The sequence below is a fragment of the Xiphophorus maculatus genome, chromosome 13, assembly GCF_002775205.1.
Source record: "Xiphophorus maculatus strain JP 163 A chromosome 13, X_maculatus-5.0-male, whole genome shotgun sequence".
NCBI lineage: Eukaryota > Metazoa > Chordata > Actinopteri > Cyprinodontiformes > Poeciliidae > Xiphophorus > Xiphophorus maculatus.
In genome coordinates, this window is record NC_036455.1 from 25,221,422 (window position 1) to 25,244,224 (window position 22,803).

Below are 22,803 nucleotides of genomic sequence, written 5' to 3' on the forward strand. Positions count from 1 at the left end.
ATATATATACATATATATATATATATATATATATATATATATATATATATATATATATATATATATATATATATATATATATATATATATAGGCAGGTCAGAAGTTTTAATTATTGTTGTCAAATGTTATCAAACACGTTTTGAAGGGAAAAAAACTCAGAAATATACAGAGCCAACCACAAGAATCATGACATTGTTTGTTGTATTACATGTTTTGACCAATCGAGTGCAGTGTTGTTTGCATAAGACAACTGATCACAGTGCTTTCAAAGTTAAATGTGTATTGTTATGTGTCTATGTATTTTTAGCTGGTGTTTAGTTAACTGCATTTTTCTTCTGGCAGCTCAGTGGTTTCATTGGGAAAAGAGCAGCCTCTGCAGCCTTCCCAGAAATCCTTCTGTTTTAAAAAAGCACAAAAACCTCATCCTGACTGGTTGATCAAGCGATAAACAGGTGAGAACAAGACTACTACTGCAAAGTCTAATCATCAGAGTTTGTAATCTTTAAAAAAAATTTATTCAAGTGCTTTGCACCACAAACACCATAATATATATCAAGATTTAGTCAACAGAAAAACACACCAACTTACAAAAATAAGAGAAAAAAGAATAAATACTTAAATAAATAAAATAATTATAATAATAAATAAATATGTCTACACATCATTGCCACGCTGTAGTGAAACAATTAGTTAGCAGCAAAAACACACAACATAAGTGATACAAAAATGGCATATCTTAATAAATAGTTCTGTAGCCTGGATGTCTGAACATATCAGACATTATTTTTCTAATAGGCCTTTTTGTCACTCACTGGTTGATCTGTAAATGTAAAACTTACAAAACAAAAGTTTCTTTTGGTTCTATGCAACAGGGTCATACTCTACCACCACATGTATGTTCATGTCATAATTTACTGCCCTCTTTAAGCTCTCTTTACAAGGCAAAGACACCAAAATAAGTCTTCCCTGCATCTTCCTCAAGTTTCTCAAGCATCTTCTCTTCCATAACCGTCTTCAGTCTGTCCCCACTCTTTAAGTCGAATACTGCTCCCATATATACTGCCGTGAACCGGCTTCCAGCTGAGTCTGGATCCTTACTGGCTGTACCCTGGCACACGGTACGAACTGAATGCAAGAGGGTCCGATAGGAACTCTCATCATTAGAGCCAAATGATCTGGACCAGCGTTTCACTGTGTGACTCAGGTGGATCATGTGATTGGAAATAAGGTCATCAGCATTGCTGCTGCAGCTTACTCTGAACGACGCCTGGCTGTAAACAAAGTAGAGGCCATTATGAGGAATCAAAATCTCATTGTCTTTTAGTTCTAGACCTCCTTGAGAGTGTGCCTGGTTCACTTTGCTCATCCACTTCACTGACGTATTTATGGCGGGGTCGTGTTCTCCTGTTTAAAACACAGGCATGAAAATGAACATGAATATCAGGTAATTGCACTTATAATACCCTCCTGTAGACAGTGAAAAACTACCAAAGATAAATTTAATTATGGAGATAAAACCATAAAAAAATCCCTTTGTATCATTTATATAAATAAACAAACAGAATTATACATATTGTTTGCCTCTGGTTTTAATGTAGCTATAGACTGCACTTTGCAGTTTGTTCTTACCAGGCTGTGCCCCTGCCCTTGACCTGGAGGGGCAGGAGCACACTGAGCAAAACACCGTACAACAAAATAACAACAACCCATATTAATCAAGAATCTAATATTTATTTGGATCATATTATGTCAATGTCATGTGGGGATAATCAAAGCAAATTTAGTCTATGTTTTCCCTGACTGGTATAATGTTGCTGACTGTGCCGGAGGATTGTGTTGATCTGAGACAGACCATAGGAGAGAAGATTGCTGGTTATGAAGCATGTTATGAAACAAGTAATTTTACTGCTATTTTATTTAATAGACCTTAATACCTGACTGTTTAATCTTCATTGCAACTTTGCTACAGGCTGCTTTAAAGATCAAAAAAAGCTCAGAGGGGTTAACTCTACATAATTTTCTATGTAGGCATCTCTAAGAGATCTAGAATTGTAAGGTTGAGAGAAATTTCTGTTACAGTGTCTTCATTGGTCGACCTAAAAAATTTTTGTCAAAGGTCTACACACAGTCTAGGGCCCCTATAAATGCTTGAATTGTAACACAGATCATAGGTCTAAAACTTTAGCATTTGTTTATTGAGAATGACAATGCTATTAATTTTTATTTAATGGTTTTGGCAGAGAAAAAAACATACATTTAGGAATTAATTAGGAAGTTTACTTTGTCTAACCCTAACCTATGTACAAAAAAATCGTATTGATAGATTGATTGATGTGTTACCATGGCTACAATCTGATGCTATCTTTAATCTTTATGTTTGAGCTCAGTTTGTTCACAAATACATCACAGTAAATAAGGTGGAGCTAGAACTGCTCCGCTGCGCTGTGCATCTCTCTACTGGATGCAAGGGACCTATGGAGATTTCATTTATAAGGCAGTAACTGGGACAGATCGTCAGACGAAGCTTTTCTGTTTACTGACTGTTCAGTTTGTAATAAGCACCACAGAGACTGTTTTGGTTGCCCGAGCTTCATGGATATATTTTTTATGATCTCTCAGCAGCAGTGCAAACTGCGAACCTGCCTGATAGTAACGTTAGATTAAAGTGAAGCAGAGAACTAAAAGGTGCGTCGGATTCGCGGTGACGGTCATGTTACTGTTTCTTTATATCAGGATATCTGATTCTGACCCACAGCAGTGAGACTGACTCAGGCTGCCTGGAGCGAACCGGGCATTTGGTCCAGCACTGGAGCAGAATGATAACATTAAAGTCAGAAGTTTTCTCTGCAGCTGAGCCATCTCTATGTTTAGGGGTGAGGAGGATTTTGTCCTGCTATTGTGAGGACAATTATGAAAATAAAGGAAAACTTCAACATCAGACCTACATTTTAATTTACAAACAAGTGTATGTTGAAAAATATATTCTTGCCCATAATCTGACAGAGGGCACAGTTCCCCTCCCTCATCCTGACCTGGTGTCATAACAACATGGAGGCAGAGGAACTGAGAATCCATTCAGTCATTATTAGACCAACGGCAGCCAGAGTAATTTGTTTAGCTAAATTGCTCTGTTTAGCTAAATACTATTGTCCAGATTAAAAATGTAATAAAAAATAAATACATTATTGAAAAGAAAACAAAAAATAAAACAAAACTAAAAACCCCCAAAATAGCACTTAGGGCATCAAGGGTAAAAGCAGCATGGGATCAAGCCTCCTCCAGCCCCCCATCACCCCCCACCCCCACCCCCCCACACACACACCTGCAGGTGCCTGGTCCTTACCTTCTAGATGAATGGCTGCCCTCCTGTTTGAAATTTGTCTTAAGGCGTGATGAAAAGCTGTAAAATCAAAGGAAAAAATGTCAGCCCTCTTCTGGATGCAAAATAGCATTTTTCTGGGACATTATCCCTTTAAGGAACAAATCTCTACGTAACAAAATAATACATAAAAGTTCAGGTATATAATATTTACTTGTAAAACATAGATTAGACAATAGATGCTGTTGTTAACTACAACTTCATAAAAGTTCAATGTGTTAAAGAATTAAGGAGAACTACCCACCAGAGCTTCCCTCGTCTGATCCTTCACTCTGTGTCAGAAGACAGAGAAAGAGACACTGTTAGCTTTGGTGGGATCAGATGATGTAGTAACTATTTGTTGCAGGCCTCTGACCCTTTTTGAAGACAACACTCACCTTGACACGAGCATTAGAGAAGAGGAAAACAGCACCACCAGTAGCAAGGCAGAGAGTGAAAGCCATCAGGGCCAAGGTAAGTCTGGACACTTGAAATGTTTTGACTCTCGTGGATGTCTGAGTCTGATCACTTGTCCCTGTGCTGGCATCTGCATCCAGTAACACCTTGAATTCACTCTCCATTGTTCTGAGTAAGTTATTGCTTTCAGTCCAAGTCAAACTGTAAATGTATGCTAACAGGACTCCTCTTCTTCTACTTACCTGATATTGTGAGACTCTCTTTTAAAAGCTGTTGTTGGTGGAAACTCCAGTGATGTCACTCATCGTGAATAAGTGGAGAGCTGATAAGGAAGAGACCCAGAACCTGGGAGGCTCATGTGGACCAGAACACGCCTACACAAACCTCTGACTGAGTTATACCTAAACCACACACACAGACCTGTGTCGCAACCATTTTACACCACAAAACAGACACACACAATTAGCAGAATCTAACACTTACTCTTTCTCGAGCACACATACACACGCACACACACACCGTCATCAACAGGTGTTTAAAAACATCACAAAAACTTCGTGTCTGCATAAATTCTATCACAGTAGTAAAAATGAACTCTTTCTGATGTTCTACTCAGAGAGAGAAATATGTCACTTCCCCAAAGTTTAAAATAGACAGACCTCAATGTAAAACTGTGACTCATCTAGAGCCTTCCTTTAATTCAGAGACCTGAAACACTCCTCCAGATAATACAACAACATTTTAGTTACCACTATTTATCATATGGATATTGAGAAAAAAAAACCTCAGCATTTCAATTTGTATAATATGTACTGTATACAGTATATAAGTTGTGTGTGTGTATGTGTGAAGGGGGTTTCCCCCTTCACACACCCACAGTGAACAAGTACTTTCTATAGTAGGAAATACTTTTATCTATTGTAGGAAATACTTTTATCTATTGTAGGAAGCACTTGTTCCCCGTGTGTGAAGGGGGAAACACCCTGAGAACGGTTGTATAGAAACTCAGTGAGGCCAGTGCTACATGAAGTCTCAGGTACTTGTGATCACAGAACAATTTAAGTTTAATTTGTGCTTAATGTTGTCGCTTATATTCCATCTGAATCACATTGAAATGGCATGAAATAACTATAATATTATCAATCAAAATATTTTTCATAATTGACCAAAAAAGTTCTCAAATGTATCATGATTCTCCTCAGCATATTGAGGGATCAGAGCAGCTTTAAGAAAAGGGATATTACATTTGAAGTAACAGTTCATCTGTCCACCTGTGACTTTCAACAAAAGTGTAAAGTTGTGCTTCATTTTATGATTATTTATTTTTCTTTATTTACCATAAAGTACAAATATTTTGTGAGGTGAGCAATTTGATTTTAATGTGTAACAGGCAAACACTGAATAAAATTACTACATTGTGAAAGGTTAACTTAAGGGTACAGGCTAAAGTTTCTCAATTATGAGCAAAACTTAGTTCTTATCATTGTTCTGGTCAGCTGTGGAGTTTAAATATTTGACAGAAAACGTCATGAGTCTATCATAATCAGGTGAGTATGAATCTTTCATATTCACAGGAGTGAGTGTTTTGGAAGGTAGGACCAATCATTTTCTGCATTTATGGTCCAATGTCTGTGCTTTTTTTAAATATATAAATCCATTTATGGAGACATTATAAGATAAAATGTTTAAATCAATCAATCAATAAAATTTTATTTATATAGACATTTCAGCAGCAAGGCATTTCAAAGTGCTTTACATCATATCAAACACAGAAGCACAATGTAACATAGAATCAACAATCAAAACACGACATTAAGTCAGATTCCAGCAATAAATTTGTAATTGACTGCATTTCAAATACAATCCTATACAGGTGGGTTTTTAGTTGAGTTTGCATCCATAGAAGGTTTACCTGTTACACTCCTACTGTGTTATATGGAACAAAATACCTATTGCTATTTTTATTCCCACTCACGCTCACAATCACACAGTTTAAAACGATGCAGACAGCATTTTAATGCTGTCTGCATGAAGAATAAGAATTTGAAGAATAAGAATTTGTATTTTGCTGATCTTTTTATTATCACTGGCAATTGTCAAGACTTTAATCAATTTGATAATTGATAATTGATCATTTCATAATTGATAATTGATCAATTTGATCAATCACGAGGCCTGCCTCTGTCCTGACATATTTAACTTAATATGTCAAGATCTAAAGAAGAGACAGTTGTCACTCACAGGTTCTCTGGTCAGCTTCATGTCTACACGTCAAAGTCACCTTCAGTAAAACATGGAATACCAAACTGTTAACTGACAGGGACTGCATGGCTCTCAAAACAGAGTTAGAATAAAATAAATACATGGATAAAAGTAACAGACATTGGAAATAGTTCTAGTAAAACACATTACATCCATGACAACTGTCTGCAGAACGATTGCAAATCTTACTGACTACAGGGTGAACTGTTATTCTACAGCCATACTTCAGTCAGTATTTTAGACAATTTACTCTTAGTGGATATGTTAATAAAATGGTGATTGTTACCAGAAAAGCTACAAAAGCATTGCTGTTAAAGGAAAAATAACATTTTACATGCAACAAAGATTCAGGTGACCATATTATTAAGCTTTCTATTCGTTCATGTGATAAAAGAAACCAAGAATCAAATGACCTTTCAAAAGTCCCCATCAGAGAACAGAAATTTTACCAAATAACTCAGAACCGCAATAAAACAGCTGATGACTGCTTGCACAACTTTAAAAGTTTAGGCACAATGAGCTGTGCAAATATGATTGCACAATCCAGAGATTTACATCTGTCATTTTATAATGCAGGGCTCACAGCAGGAACAGTGATACACAGAAAGGTCATAAAAAAATATATCGGGAAGAAATTGGTCAGGACGGACAGATTTCTGATATGCACCAGTAGCTGTAACACTAAAAAGTCAAAAGTGAGTCCAAGAAACATGGTTTACAAAACGTGACCAGGCACATACATGGTAGACTGTTCTCAGTTCATAAGTAACACACACATATTATGTTCATGTTGTAACATACAGTGGGTATCTAAAGTATTCAGATCCCTTTAAGTTTTCACTTTTTGTTTCACTGCAGCCATTTGCTAAAATCAAATAAGTTCATATTATTTCTCATGAATGTACACTCAGCATCCCATCTTGACAGAAAAAGCAGAAATGTAAAAAGTTTTGAAAATGTATTTAAAAAGAAAAACTGAAATATCACATGGTCATGAATTTTCAGACCCTTTGCTGTGACACTTAAATTTAACTCGCATGCTGTCCATTTCTTCTGACCCTCCTTGAGATGGTTCTACCATAGCTGGAGTCCAATGAAGAAGCTGTGTTTAATTTAACTGATTGGACTTGATTAGGAAAGGCACACACCTGTCTATATATAAACTCAGCTCACAGGTCATGTCAGAGCAAGTAAGAATCATGAGGTGGAAGGCCAAGGAGCTCAGAGACAGAATTGTGGCAAGGCACAGATCAGGCCAAGGTTACAGAATAATTTCTGCAGCAGTCAAGGTTCATAAGATCACAGTGGCCTCCATAGTCCTTAAATGGAAGGAAGTTTGGGGCAACCAGAACTCATCCTAGACCCGGCCGCCCAGCAATCATGGGAGAAAAGCCCAAAGGTCACTGCAGCTGAGCTCCAGAGATGGAGATGGGAGAAAGTTTCACAAAGTCAACTATCACTGCAACCCTCCACCAGTGGGGCTTTATGGCAGAGTGGCCCGACAGAACCTCTCCTCAGTGTAAGACATATGAAATCCTGCATAGTTTGCCAAAAAATACATAAAAGTTTCCCAGACTATGAGAAATAAAATTCTCTGGTCTGATGAGACGAAGATTGAATTTTTTGGTGCTAACTCTAAGTGGTATGTGTGGTTTTCTCCACGCATGTGGTTTTTATATGTGGAGGAAATCACACATACCAGGCTCAGGACCTGTCCAATACAAACTCAGCAGTGAAACATGGTTGTGGCAGCATTATGCTTTCGGAATGTTTTTCAACTGCAGAGACAGGACGACTGGTTGCAGTTGAAGGAAAGATGAATGCGGCAAAGTACAGAGAGATCCTGGAAGAAAACCTCTTCCAAAGTGCTCAGGACCTCAGATTGGGCCAAAGGGTCACCTTCCAACAAGACAATGACCAGAAGCACACAGCTAAAATAGCAAAGGAATGGCTTTGGAACAACTCTGTGACCATTCTTGACTGGCCCAGCCAGATCCCTGACCTAAATCCAATTAAGCATCTCTGGAGAGACCTGAAAATGGCTCCACCAACGTTCACCATCCAACCTGACAGAACTGGAGAGGATCTCAAAATCCAGGTGTGGAAAATCTTGTTGCATCATTCCCAAGAAAACTCATGACTGTACCAGCTCAAAGGGAGCTTCTACTCAACACTGGCCCTCAATACTCAGGGTCAGTATTGACTGAAGGTCAGTACTGACCCTTTGCTCAAATTTGCAAAGTATTGATCCTTGCAAATTTCTACGTTTCTTGTTTTTTCTGTCAAGATGGGATGTTGAGTCTATATTCATGGAAAATAATATGAATATTTTGATTTTAATAAATGTCTGCAATGAAAAAAAGATAACCATTATGTTTGTTTATTTTTTTCTGAATAAATACATAAAAGAGAAACTGTATCGAACTGTTTTGTAGAACAGTTGCTGTTATTTCATTGTTAAAATTATTCCAAATCTCTACTGTTTAAAACTGATTTTGTGCAGCTTCATGCTGGTTTTAGACGTGGTTGAAATGAGTGAATAAAAAGGGGCGTGGCGTCGGCCGGAGAGGAAGACGCACACTGTCAGATCTGTGCAGTGGGAGATTTAACTTGATTAGATGTTTAAAACAAGTAAAAAAAAATTAAAGAAAAGAGATAAAACAGCAATCAAAGTTCGTCCTAGATTCGCACCCAGGAAACGCCGCCCGGTGCAAGAGGACGCAACCGAGGGGAAAGAAAGACGCTCCTGGTGAGATCAGGACTTTACTTTTCCATTTGGGGATTTTTGGTGGTACCACTCTTTTTTTAAATTTTTTTATTTATTAATTTTTTGGGGGGGCGTGTTGACATTTTGGATTTTTCATTTCGGATTGAGACTTTGGATTAAAACTGAGAAATACTCCAGGACTTTGTTTTGTTTATTTGAGGATATGAAACTCCTTTGCGGACATTATTCTCTTTAAAAAGAACGGGAAATTTTGGACATTTTATTATTTAGGTGTTTTTGCTGATATATACTGAGTGATTTAAATCTAACCTATAATTATTTTTTGAGGGATTTTTGGTTACTGATGTATTTATCAGAATAACTATTATTATTTCTTAGTGTTGTGATTTGTTTTATAAATCATTGTTGCTAAAAATTAACAAATTTCATATTGAGTGGTTGGATATTTATTTTCTTATCAAATTAAGTGGTGTAACATATTTACCTAATTCCTGTGACAGATCCCCTTTGAGTATAATGTGAGTTCTGCTTTTAATGAAGCTGGATTTTACAGAGTGAAAGAGTGAAAAATTTAAAAAGATCTGAATACTTTCCATACATACTGTACCTCACTGTTATAAATGCTAATTCATTTTAGTTTGGTGATTTTAGTCATAAATGTCCCACTGTAAAATCTTATGATGCACCATCAGCATTGTCAAAAATGTCAAGATAATGCACTAATTCTTTCCTTTTGATGAAAAAAAAAATTCTTCAAAGAACATCAATGGGTTTATTAAAATGCTGTAAACTGGAATCACACACACTGTCCACATAATCCTAACTGATTTTAAGCTTTAAAATATACAGTATATATTGCTGTGATCCATGCATGAAAGTTACACTAAGATGGAGCTTTTTGAGAAGATGTGTAGGAAGTCCATCAAAATGAATCATAAAACACTGGTATTCCTTTATTGTATGAATTCAAATGTCAGTGTATAATTGAGTAAACATACTTTTCCAGTGATGTGCCCCCCTCCTACTGATGTAGGTAGGAGGGGGGATACCTGAGAGCAACACAGGAAGGATGTGAAAGAGATGTGTTATTTCCAGAATCTGCCCATCTTGTGGTCTCAGTTCACTTTCAAACACAGCTTCTTCCTTATTTTAAATTAGGATTTAAGTTGACTTGATAAAAAATCCCTTTCTGTTGTGCCACATCATGTTGCTTTTTCCTGTTTCTAAAAATGGTACAAGTAAAGTCCCACCATCTTAAAAAAAAGACCTGATACTCTCCCCAGAGTCACACAGGAAATTGCAGCAGATTTTCTCTTCTTCTCATCATCCTCTTCACAAAAACAATTCACAGCTTATCTGCAAATCATCTCAGGACACCTTACATTGACCAAAAAGGGAATCTTTTTAAGAAGATGATAAAAAGAAGTGAGAAAGTCCTGTTACGTCTTGTGTGGCTCTGGGGAGAGGATCAAAATTAAAATCTAAATTCACGCAAACTTCCATTGATCCATTGTCCATCCCCGCTTATTTTTGCAACTAATGACTATTTAGAGTAATGATCCATTTTAACAGTTATGTTGTTGAGCACACATGCACATGCAAATGCTATCCAGGAAGACCACAAGCCAGATTCCAACTGAGGACTTTCTTGCTGCAAGGCAACAGTTCTATCAAATGGACAACCATACAGTCCATTAGGTAAACATGTCTTTTAGTATTTGTTGTATACTCCACCTGCACAGTGGGGTTTTCATTAGCCTTGTTGCCTTGCAGGAAGGAGGTCCTGGATTAGAATATTCATGCGCATTTCTCTGAAGAGTTTGTCTGTTGAAACATGCTACTGTTTCTGTTTCACTGTTTAGTATCCTAATCAGTTAGAGTCCTAGCTAGTTAGTTAGTATCCTAACTGATCCTGAAGTCTCTGGTGGCATTTTTGGCAACAAACAAAAACTAATTATTGTGCATTTTTAACCACAGATTGCCACAATTTTGCATTTTGGCAATGAAAAACATTTAAAAATCCTTGTTTGCGCAATCATCTCCAGAGGATAAAAAAAGTGCATAGAACAGAACCTACCCTCTTTTTCAGTTTGTTGAGATTTTTGAAGTTACTGGCTCTAATGACCCAACAGATAATGGCATAAGATATTCCTCTTTCCACCACAAATTAAAGACAATTTGCAGCATCTTATTATAAACACTGAAGGATTGAAGCTCCCATAAAACATATAATAGATGCTAAAGCATTTTTAGTTACTGGATGGTAAGTTGGTGGACTGGCTGAATTTGTTTGTTTTTGTTTTGTTTTTTTTTTACTTTTGGCGTACAACTATATCTATGTTTGTTACGGCCCTGGGCCTTATGGGCTGGTTTACAGGTGTCTTGTTGTCTGTCTTTGTTCTCCTCCCCTTTACAGATGCTGCTGATTTGTTAATTTGGTTATTTCCTAGTGTGGAGGTACGGTGGGTAGAGCTTCCCTATTCCCTTTCTCTTCATCGGCTCAGGAGCATTCCATGGTTTCGAGGGGGTGACGGCCTGCTGGTCACCTTTATTGTGCCACTGGTTTTTAAAAGCATAGCAACCCAGAGCTACGCCTCCCGAAGACTAGGGATGAGTTTGTAAGCTTCTTCGCTAGGCAGTTAGAGGGGACACACTGTGGATGGTCGCTTTTGAAGTTTTCATTGTGCATTGAATTGTCACTTGTTTGCCGTTATAAACCATGGATCAGGTTGAGGTTTTAATGGTTAAAACATCTTGGATATGTGTGCTAGGAGCAGTTAAGATCTTGCCTTGAGTGTCACATGGAAATGTGATCGGCACTTTTAGAAATTTTAAATTTGTTTGAGGTTGGTGTGTTGAAGCTTTGTCTAAATTCGTCTCCCCCTTTAATGGCGAGTGTTACTGTATTGTCCGGTGGGCAGTAAACGGACTTGTTCGAGCTTCAAGTTCAGTTGAAGGAAAAAGTGTGCTTTGTTCCTGGTTGTGAAATGACCATTCTGGTGGAGAAGTTGGCCCACGTTTTGGTTGGAATCCCATGAGAGTATGGTGCTGGACCATGCTAAGGGTGATTGTGTTGTGGGTATCGATCTCCATATTGTGTTGGTCACTTGCTTGGTTACCTGACTTGTGTAGCAACGTTTTGTGGTAGTGGACCACTTGTTGCTGTGACCTTTTGTGTCGGGTAACACCAGTTCAAATCCAGTGTTGTATAGTAACGAAGTAAAAATACTTCACTACTTTACTTAAGTATATTTTGGAGTACTTCATACTTTCCTCAAGTATGAAAATTTTTGATGACTTTCACTTTTACTTCACTATATTTCCGAACTTAATTGCGTACTTTTACTCCGATACATTTTCAATGTGTGGTTTAGTTACTCGTTACAAAAAAGCGAGAGAGAGAAACGCAAAGTGTTTTGACCCCACCTACTGATTAGCAAGTAGCAAGTAGGCTACCGAACAAAGTCCGTAGCCTACTTGCCTGGGCTTGTTCATCACCACCAATAGGATATACCTGTTTCGCTTCTCCCATTAAACACAAAGCAAGTCTCGCAATCAGCAGCAGCCACATGGAGCAGGAGACGGAGACCACAACGACTGCAACTACGTCGGACACGGCTCCAGGGTAACCACCAGCTGGTGATGAGAGCCCATGGCCTTATTTAAACACAATATACTCTTTCGTGGGTGTTAAAGATTCGTCGTACCGCATGCAGTTTATGTTATTCCTGCCCGAAGATGTGGAAATTCTATCTTACAAAAACTCCCCGTCCAACTTGAAGAAACACATCGAGGTAACTTCTTATGAAATGGTTATAATCCTCCTGTTTCAGTAACTATAGCTTGGTCACTAGACACTACTGTATTGTGAAACGTTGACCATAAATGAACTTTGTTTGGTATTGTTTCAGTTCCACATGTGGTGTATTTAGCTTAGGCTTAATGTTGACTGTATCAGGCTACCTAGACTCCTCTGTTCAAGGGGGGACAGAAGCCATAGCGATAGCAATTTAGACTAAATTTAACGAATATAGGAAAGGCATGCAAGTTCAAAACCAGGTTTTCAAAAAAGGTCTCCCTCTTCAGATGCCAATAAGCTGCATTTCCCTCCCAATTCTTTTTTCTTTTGCATAATGACCAGTTGTGTGCACCACCTACTGACTGTAGCATTGACTGATTCACTGATTTGTGAAGTAGAGTAATCGTAACAGCTCTTTTTCTTCATGTTGGCCGCATTTTCTGTACTATTTATTTTTCTCATTTTCAGCACTGACCTTACTTGAAGGGAAAACTTAAGGCTTACAAAAACTTTGTATTTTCTGTCCTGGAGGGTATACTAAGAAGCTGGTTCAGTTGTAAAGCAGGTTAAGTTAACCTTGTGCTATAGGTAAAGCACCTAATTTTCTTAACTAAATGATGCCTGCAGGTATATCTATTAGCAGGTTTAATTTTGCCTGCACTTGGTTGTGTACATTATTTTAAGTGTATTTGACAAGTTTACCAAAATATAAAAAAGTCATTCAAACTGCATTTGCTTTGTTTTACTTTTTACTTGTACTTTTCATTACATTACTTGAGTACATCCATTTTTACAGTAATTTCCATACTTAAGTACAAGAAATTTCAGATACTTTAAGACTTTAACTCAAGTAACATTTCAGTCAGTGACTTCGACTTTTACCAAAGTCATATTTTGGAGAGGTACTTGTACTTTTACTTGACTCTGAGATTTCAGTACTTTATACAACACTGTTCAAATCTGGTTGGATTGCTGGTTATTGCTTTGGCGAGTGGTAATTGGGTGAATCCATTTTGATTTGGCTGTGAACCTGTGGTAGGTCACTTGGGTGTCAGGTCTGTGTTCGTAAGTGGGTTTTCTCCTCTTAAGGTACCTTGAGGGTGTTGAAGCAGTCCTGTTTCAGCTGCTGTACCATTCTCTGCCAGTCTTCCTAACCAGTGACAGACATGACGGACACAGCAACTTATGGCTGTGGGACATGGAGGCTGACAATGTGACGGCGGTTATCCTGAACACTAAATTTTGGTAATATATTACCAGCCCAAACATTTTTAATTTATATTTGTTTTGAGTTTTTTAAAGGTTCCCCTTTGGGGCCCTTTTCTTAAGGGTGGGGGTGTTACGGCCCTGGGCCTTATGGGTTGGGTTGCAGGTGTCTTGTTGTCTGTCTTTGTTCTCCTCCCCTTTACAGGTGCTGCTGATTTGTTAATTTGGAGCACAGAACATTCAAACTTGGCCGTCTCCACCTTCTGGGTCGCCTTCAGCGTCCACTCTGCTGCTTGATGCTTGTGGTGTTTTGTTGCCAGGTCTCAGCTCCCCTCCTTTTGCACATTTGAGTTTGTCTGTCTTTTTGCACTTCAACACTTCCATATGCACTTATACACCACATCCAATAATTGGATTGGATTGATCATAATCTTATTTTCCCCTGCTCTGAATACAAACCTCTGGTGAAGCATCTACTTGTTAGAAAGATGGTTGTTAGGAACTGGTCACAGGAAGCAGAAGAGCAACTCGAGGCTTATTTTAAAGCAACTGATTGGGCTACTCTCTGCCAGCCACATGGAGATGACATCAATGCCATGACTGAGTGTGTGACTGACTACATAAACTTCTCTGTGGACAGAACCACCAGAACAGTGAGATGCTTCCCAATTAACAAACCCTGAATCACCAAAGGAACTGTTAAGCAAAAAAAAGAGCCTTTAGGGAACGAGGGAGTTATTGAGGTGTAGCTACAGGAAGAAGCTGGAGAATAAACTGGAGCTTTAAACATTAACTCGGAAAATCAACAATTTAATTTGCCCATCCATCCATTTTCTTATACCTTTGTCCCTAGTGGGGTTAGGAGGGGTGCTGGTGCCTATCTCCAGCTGTCGACGGGCGAGAGGCTGGGTCACTCTGGACAGGTCGCCAGTCCATCGCAGGGCAACACAGAGACAGACAGAACAAACAACCATGTACACACACACACACACACACCCACGCACACCCACACGCACACCTAGGAAATTTAGAGAGAGAAATTAACCTAGCAATTATGTTTTTTGACTGTGGGAGGAAGCCGGAGAACCCAGAGAGAACCCAGCATGCACAGGGAGAACATGCAAACTTCATGCAGAAAGACCCCAGACCTTCTTGCTGCAAGGCAACAGTGCTACAATTTCCCATTGGAGGGAAAAGTCTATTCTATTCTATTCTATTCTATTCTATTCTATTCTATTCTGTAAACTAATCTAATAAGAAAATAAACTAAGCAGAAACCGAACAAAAAAATTAAGCACAGACAAATATTCAAGCACAGAAAAAAAACAAAAATCTCCAAAACTTCCAAGATGATACATTTCGTTTGTTTTGCTTTGCTTAAGCAACTCTGGATCTTGAGAAACAGGAATTCAAATGTAGAACGTGTTTGAATGAAACTCTGAGGTATTCTAGGTAAGAATGGTTCTTTGATCCTACACCCTCATTGGTCAGAGTGACGTTGCCCTTTTTAATTCAGGTTAAGGGATTTTACATTTTATTCCTTGTACTCATTGCCAATGACAATTCAGGGGAATCAGTCATGAATCATTTACCATGAAACAATGCCAACCACATAAAAGCAGACAAAGAAAGGTTTCAGGTCAGTGTAGACTTTTGTGCAGATAAGGAAAACCCCAAGTGTTTCCTGCAAGATTTTATTCTCTTTGAAATAATAAAGAGCAAAAAAATATGATTCTGATCAGAACCATAAGGTGACAGCAGCTTTATAAGGCAGATAATCATTAGAGTGATGACATAATAATAATTATACATCTGACCTCAGGCTTCTCACAGAATTATAAATTTGGCAGTCAAGCTTTTCTCCATAGTATCAACCTTTTTCACCCACAAGATACCAGATGAGATATCAGGGCTAATAACGGCCCAGATGACAGTGAATCATTTGTTGACTTCCTTACACAGGAAGTAAACTGGCTTCAAGGAATTCAAATGACATAGAACTCAGTTATGTCAACTCCAATGACATCCAGTCCAATATATTTAAATCTTAATATGATTAGTAATGAAACAGAAGTCAGTTTGATCTAACATATATTTCATCAATGTGTAAGTCATAAGAAAAAGACAAAATTGACAATGTGTATGTTTATTTCCACAAACTCTTTTCATGTGTAGTAGGACTTCATAAGAGATTGCTTGAGAAACTTTCAGGGTTTGTTCAAACTACACATGAATGTTTGTGTAAACCAGCACAAACGGTTAGGGGAGACTTTTTGAAGATTCCTCTGCAAAAGTCACAAGACTTCTTCAGTTCTGTGGCAGCAGTCAGACAGAAGCTGACTGCTGTCAAGAAATGTGTCATATTTTCTAATATATAACAAAAGCTGAAAAATAATAAAATAATGATTTAATGAGATCTTAATGGTTATATTTACACCCCCCCACCCCCCCAAAAAAACTACTAAAACTGCATAGATGTCTCTGTTATCTCTTGACAGCAAACACTGAATTGTCCTTTCTCAGTTCTAGAATTTTGTGTGAAACAGAAATAATTTAATTTACAGTAAAAAAGAGCAAGAATCTCTTAATCTGATCTCTTTAAAACTATGTATTAAAAACAACTATCCATCCATCCATCCATTTTCTAACACCTTTGTCCCTAGTGGGGTCTGGAGGGCTGCTGGTGCCTATCTCCAGCTAATGTTCCGGGCGAGAGGCGGGGTCACCCTGGACAGGTTGTCGCAGGGCTAAAAACAACTAATTATATTTATACATATTTCAGTAATCCCCCTTAACCCATATGCATTTGAAAAAGCACAATGTGATGCTTTTGGGAATAAAAGAAAGTACCAGCATTGTGCAGCTAATTGTATAACAAGGTGACACAGGATTTCTGTTAAAGTTCCAATCCTTTACCTGTTTGGTAAGACCTTAGATTCTTCAGTGAGTAGGAAAGTGAGAGGTGGGGTGATTCTGTTGTTTCTATGATCTGCATGAAACAAGACAACAGGAAACTCTGAAATCAGTGGTTTCCTGTTTCATTCTGAAGTAAACCATGGAGCTTTTACATTTTCATTTTCCACATTAGTTGAGTGTTTGACCCAGAACTTTGTTAGTTATTTTCTACACATGGGTTTATGATTACAGAAAACAGCATATTAATTATGTTAGAATGTTTCTACATTAGAACAGATGCAGATTGTTGCACAGTCGGCTTTAAAAGAGAAAAAAGGAATCCTGTTTAGGACATTGCTCCCCTTCCAAAGTGATGGACTTTAACATCTAGCAAAGACTGACAGTTTAAAGGGCCGGAGAAATGATCTCTTTGTTTCACATGTAACTTCTAACATCATTTAGTATTTCTTTTGTGACAGCAAAAATTCAAAACTATGTATGGAATCATACTCTCCCCAGATCTTTGGTTCAAGCTGTCCTCTGATCAGGCTTCCCTCTGCTGCAGATATGTCTAGCAATGATGTATTAGTTCAAATGTACAAGGACCTGTTGCTGTCCTGTACCAAAGTATGAAACACATTTTAATTGCTGTCAGTATTAGCCATAATTTAAATTTTAATGTCCTTTTTCAGTCATATCTTCTCCTCCTCTGCCATTACCTATATATTACCTGTATATTTTGAAATACTAAAGCAGTTAATTGTCAGATCCTGAATTGTTTTGGGTTTGATTCCAGCTTTGATTACTGCTTGCCTTATTGTTGCGCAGTCTGCTCATGGGTTCAGATGTGGGTGCATGAACACACACGTTAGCGTGCCACTCTGCAGCAACTTCTCAGCAGGTAAATGAAATCTGGTCCAATCAGCACCACCCTCAACTCAGGTAATATAAGGAATCCATCAAGCATTTGGCTGGTTTTGCAACAGAGCTGAGGAAGGCAAACACCGTCTCCAAAGCAGCATTTCATTGGAAAAGGACTTGAATTAAACAAGGACTACTGGTAAGATGTTCACTGGACTCAGTTGAAATGTAATTTGACTTTGGTTTTGCATTTGATAAAAAGAAATGCAGAATTTATTGAAGGAATAGTTTGCACTGCTAGTTTTTTTTTGTTTGTATTTTTTTACAGTTTGTCTCTATTAAATGCATATTTAAGATATTTAATGTAAAAACTTATGTCTTGAGGAAAAGAAAAAAAAATTAATTCTAAAATGTTTGGATTTGTTTGATCAACCAAACAGAATTCAATAATTTAATACTTGAATTCATGGTTAAAATTGTGAAAGAAATGTATGTCTAAGGTTAAAAATGGAATTGATCATTAAGATAAATGATTAACTTTAGACCAAATGTCTAAAATGTATGTTTAAAAATTTATGTTTTGTAGGTTTTTCACCTCTTTGATTCACACTCACTGATGAAAATAAAAAAGATTGAATGAAATCCTGAAGTCTCTTCAAGTCCTCCTTTTCAAGTGTGAGACCCATGAAATTATAAAACACTTGACGCTTATCTGAGTCTTTGATTATTAGCTTTGTTTGTGTTTTACTTTAGTCCTTTCTGAATTACTCTAGTCATGTGGTTATTTGTTAGTGTTAAATTCATTTTCCTATTTCCCCTATTTGTGTACTCCCCTCACCCCTTTGACATTAATCACAAGTAATCCCGATGACTAACTTCTAAAGATTTAAATATAAATATACAACCAATTGTGCAAACCCCGCCTGCTGCACTCCAACCAATTAAAATGCAAGCAATTTTCTGATTTTTTGTTTTTGTTTTTTGTAGCAGAAAGTAGATAATTATTAAGGATAAAATGATTCTGTGTCTTTCTTCCATCCATTTTATCTTCTCACATGCACACTGATGCACGGTTACATAACCACAATATTTAAGACTGGTGACAGTCGTCTATCTTATACATGACAAAAACTGATTAACCAGGTCAAACAGACCTGGTTGTAGGGCGTGCCGTGGTGGCGTAGGGGTTAGCGCGACCCGTATTTGGAGGCCTTGAGTCCTCGACGCGGCAATCGCGGGTTCGACTCCCGGACCCGACGACATTTGCCGCATGTCTTCCCCACTCTCCTTCCCTGTTTCCTGTCAGCCAACTGTCATATAAGGGACACTAGAGCCCACAAAAAAAACCCTAGAGGGGTAAAAAAAACAAACAAAAAAAAACAGACCTGGCTGTAGCACAGAACGGAAAAGGGTGAACTACAACATAAAGTCTCGGTACTCGACAGCAAATAGGGGAAACTTGCACCACACAGGTTTGGCACAAGTAATATCATACAGTGGTTCTAACTTTTTTTACCTTGGGGCCCAATATTTCCAGTCCAAAGTGACCCGGGGTCCATTTATATATTAACTATCTCTTGGTTTACCAAATGGACCTGACTTTAGTTCCATATAAAAATCAAATCCTTGTATGGTTTACCTTCAAAAACATAAAATATAATTACATCATAATGTGACAATCAGAAGGAGATTTATTTATCATTTGTACACAAACCTGCACAAAAAACAACTTTCTGAACAGGCCAGCAATTCATGGAATGGATCAAACTGCAACAAGAGTAAAATTAAAGGCTTGTGGCCTACGACCATCGTACCACGACACATTAGAGCCACTGCAGATAGAAAAAAAAGAAATGATACATTTCTGCCAAAAAACTCAGAAATTGTGAGATTATGCTCAGAAAAGTTATAGAAAAAACAGAAATTTCTGAGTGTGAAAAGATAAAACCCTTTGACTTTTCAAACTCAGAAATTTGTATACGTTTTCTAGAAACGTTTTTTGCAACAATTGATGTATTTATCTCATTGGAGCATGCTGAAATTATATGACCATCCGTGCCACATTGACAACACCAAGGCTTCAAGTTCTCTTTACAGTTTGGACTGTCACAGTTTGTTCAGAAACTTTAGTTTTAGTTTATGTTTTAGTTTTAGGTGCACTAGCACTTTTCTTTGTGAGGTTTGTTGATTTTAGTTTAACCAGATAGATGTGAAGCTCAGCAATGTGTGCTTTTAATTCTGTGACCAGACCATTTTGGGAAACAACAGGTTGAACTATTTTTTGGGGTTTCTGTTTTGTCAGCTGACTTTATTTGGGGTCACATCAGTGAGATTGCCTTGCATTGTGGGCTCAGAGAGGTCAGAGGTTGCAGCAATAGTGCAAGGGGCTACTCTTGGTCTGACAGCAGCAAAGTGTTTTTTCATTCTGCTCTCTTTTGCGATATGATTGTCCTCTGCAACTCATATCTATAGCAGTAGCTCAGTGAATGAAGGTGGTTTATCTTTTTGTTTTTGAGCTGAAGCATTATCCCAACACTCACTTCCCCAGTGAAGCAGATGCATAAGGTGTCAGGTCTGCTTCACTAGGGATAGCACCACTTCTGTTCTAAGCTTTAGAGAGGAGTCTGCTGAAAGCTGTTGCGCAAAGTATTGAAATCAGCCTCATGACTAGGACAATGCAGTTTGCCTGAAAACTGCCTCAAACAAAAAGAGGCACTTATCTGTGAAACAAGAGCTTTATTGCGGACTGTATCCTCTATGATCACTTTTTGCATCACACATCCCTGTGGCAGGTTGGAGGACAGATTAGGTTGAGGTTGGTTGACTGAGTCAGAGTCAGAGTTGCTTAGAGTAGTTTAAGACTGTTCTAAATTTTCACTGAAAAAGTTGGTAATTTTCTTGTGTTGGTCTGGCTACTGGGCTCATTAGGTCACTTTGTGTCTCAGGGTTGCCTATGACTGATTTAGAGCAGTTGGACAGATGCTCATGGAGGACAGCTTTATAAGATTTCTCACCTAATTAGGCAATTTCTTGCAGTTCACAGAAAAATCAGTGGGTGGATCAGTCTATGACATCAGATACAAACTCGCTTGACAGGGCTCTGATCTGATAAGAGACTTGGTTTGGGTGTGTAAGGAAGTAAAGGTTCAAGTGCTGTCAAAGCAGATCCATTCTCTTACTCTACAATGGCATTTTTGTTGGTCATCTATTTTCAGGGTTTTATAATTTCCCCATACCTGTTCAGGAAGTCAGATAAATGTTCATCAACCGTTGTATCAATAATACTAACAATAACTGTTAGATAATAATGAATAATGGTTTCCACTTTTACTGTCAACTTGGAACCATTAAAATTAGTCTTTGCCTGAAATTCCTATTTGGTATTCTAATGCTGCAAATAGTTCAGAATGGTTTCATTGCTTAAATATTTTTAAGGTTTTGAATAGAAATATACAGTATCTTTCCTTGTCATATTTGTTACATCCATTATCTAACATGCTGATCCTTGCAGGATGCCTGTCTCCAGTGGTCAACGGGTGAAAGGCAGGTCTCCAGTCACCACTCCATTGCAGGACTGGCAACATTGTATTTCTTACAGTATAACATAATGTGCAGTTCAACTGTCTTTTCATGCTAAAGTCCACAATTTCTTGTGTTATTTCCCCCATTCTAAATGTGCTGTTCAGGGTGACCAAATGTGAGTCTACCGTATCTTCTCTCCTGCCCCCCTCCCCCCCACCACCACCTCTCATCTTATCTACTTTCCATTGTGTCTTCCTTTTTGTTCTTCCTGTTACTTCTGCCACTTTTCCTTCACCTTCTGTTTGATGATCCTTTTAACTTCTTATATACTGAAATTAATTTCCATGCCAATATTTCAATGTTTTGCAGTTTTCATTTATACCAATATGTACTGGTATAGACAAAAATATTACTTCAATGCCCATTTGTATTCTGTACAGTGTTCTATTGTAGAATATCTCCCCTCTGAGTGAATGTTACTTTCCAATGATGAACTTAAATCTGGATAAATGAATGCGTGATCTAACGTCCTTTTGACATTGTATTAATAGTATTGCCAACATTTCTCATGTACATTACTTTGAGAAAATTTTGGAAAAATAAACTGATAGAATTCAAATAACCTATATAAATACTAATCATTATATTTGAGGACTGTTGGAATTTATGTCTGTTTTGTGAGAGACGTCTGCAGGAAACTGTGGGACCGAGCCTGCCGAGGAGTGAAGAGGAGGGTACCATGAACGAGACGTTCCAGTGGTGATGGCCTAGAGAAACTACAAACTGGCACTCTTATCTTATGAAATATGCTTTTGAAGGTTGGATGAATGACTTGTGTTCATGTGAGTGTGCAGCTGTTTTTTGTTGTCCCTCCCTTCTGGGCTGCACACTGACATGTAACTAGGGAGTTTCTAATTCTAATAAAAGCAGGGAAAGACTCAGTTGAAACTTCAGAGCATAGGCCGAAATCTGTAACTGGGTTTCAACTGTGTTCTCCCTGCAGGTAAAACTTAAGTTCTGACTCTTGTCTCTTCTTTGTGTCTGTGTTTAGGTAATTTAAACCTAACATAAACACAACTCCCATTATGTCATCCAAATCTTTGATCCACCTGTGTTTATCTAAATGTTGTTGTTATAGCTACCAATCCAATTCTGTGTACTTTCAGAATCTAAATTAAATTCCTTATCTTTAAGTATTAAAATGGGTTGTGGCTTCAGGGAGGATTCCTGTTTTGCCCGTAATAAAGGTTGGACTGATACCAAGTTGAGCCACTCAGAGTTCTGCAGCTCACAATACACTGACCATCCAAAGCTCCTCCTCTCCATCAGCAGGGTTTTAAGGCGTACAGGATTTTTCAGATAAATAAGCTCATCAATCTCTCATGGGAACTCTCTGGAACAAACAAGCCAGTAGGAGGCAGTAGGACGGGTAATAACAGACATTGAATGATCTGCAGTTTAAAATAGACCTTTGTTAGATTTCAGTTTAACACACAATTAGATGTTAATTTGATGCCTGTATTCTAGATATATATATTGTAGGTAATCAAAACAATTTAGTCTTGGTGTAAACAATCCAAATCCTTGACGAATGCAAAAGCTGTGCAGTGTCCCTGGTTTATTTAACACAAAATACACAACCCAGGAATAATCAGAATACAAACAATAATGCAAACTAAAGAAAAAAGTTTTGAAAAACTATGCACCTATCTGGGATTTTTTGGGAGAATATAATTAACAACGTTGCCAGTTAG

The 22,803-nt window shown here is 37.8% G+C and overlaps 1 protein-coding gene across 2 annotated transcripts; it reads right to left on the bottom strand.

Moving 5' to 3' along the window:
• Positions 1 to 534: 534 nt before the first annotated feature.
• Positions 535 to 4,087, bottom strand: LOC102231253 (tumor necrosis factor-like). 2 transcript variants are annotated; one of them, XM_023345239.1, is made up of 5 exons: positions 4,019 to 4,087; positions 3,758 to 3,906; positions 3,625 to 3,652; positions 3,345 to 3,401; positions 535 to 1,405 (listed from the first exon to the last, which is right to left on the bottom strand). In XM_023345239.1, the coding sequence occupies exons 2-5, from the start codon at positions 3,821 to 3,823 to the stop codon at positions 936 to 938; spliced, it is 621 nt and encodes a 206-aa protein (XP_023201007.1). In that variant the 5' UTR covers positions 3,824 to 3,906; positions 4,019 to 4,087; the 3' UTR covers positions 535 to 935. The 2 variants fall into 2 exon arrangements, with proteins under 2 accessions (XP_023201007.1, XP_005804552.1); XM_005804495.2 differs by lacking the exon at positions 4,019 to 4,087 and having other exon boundaries at positions 3,758 to 3,994.
• Between the last annotated feature and the right edge of the window lie 18,716 nt (positions 4,088 to 22,803).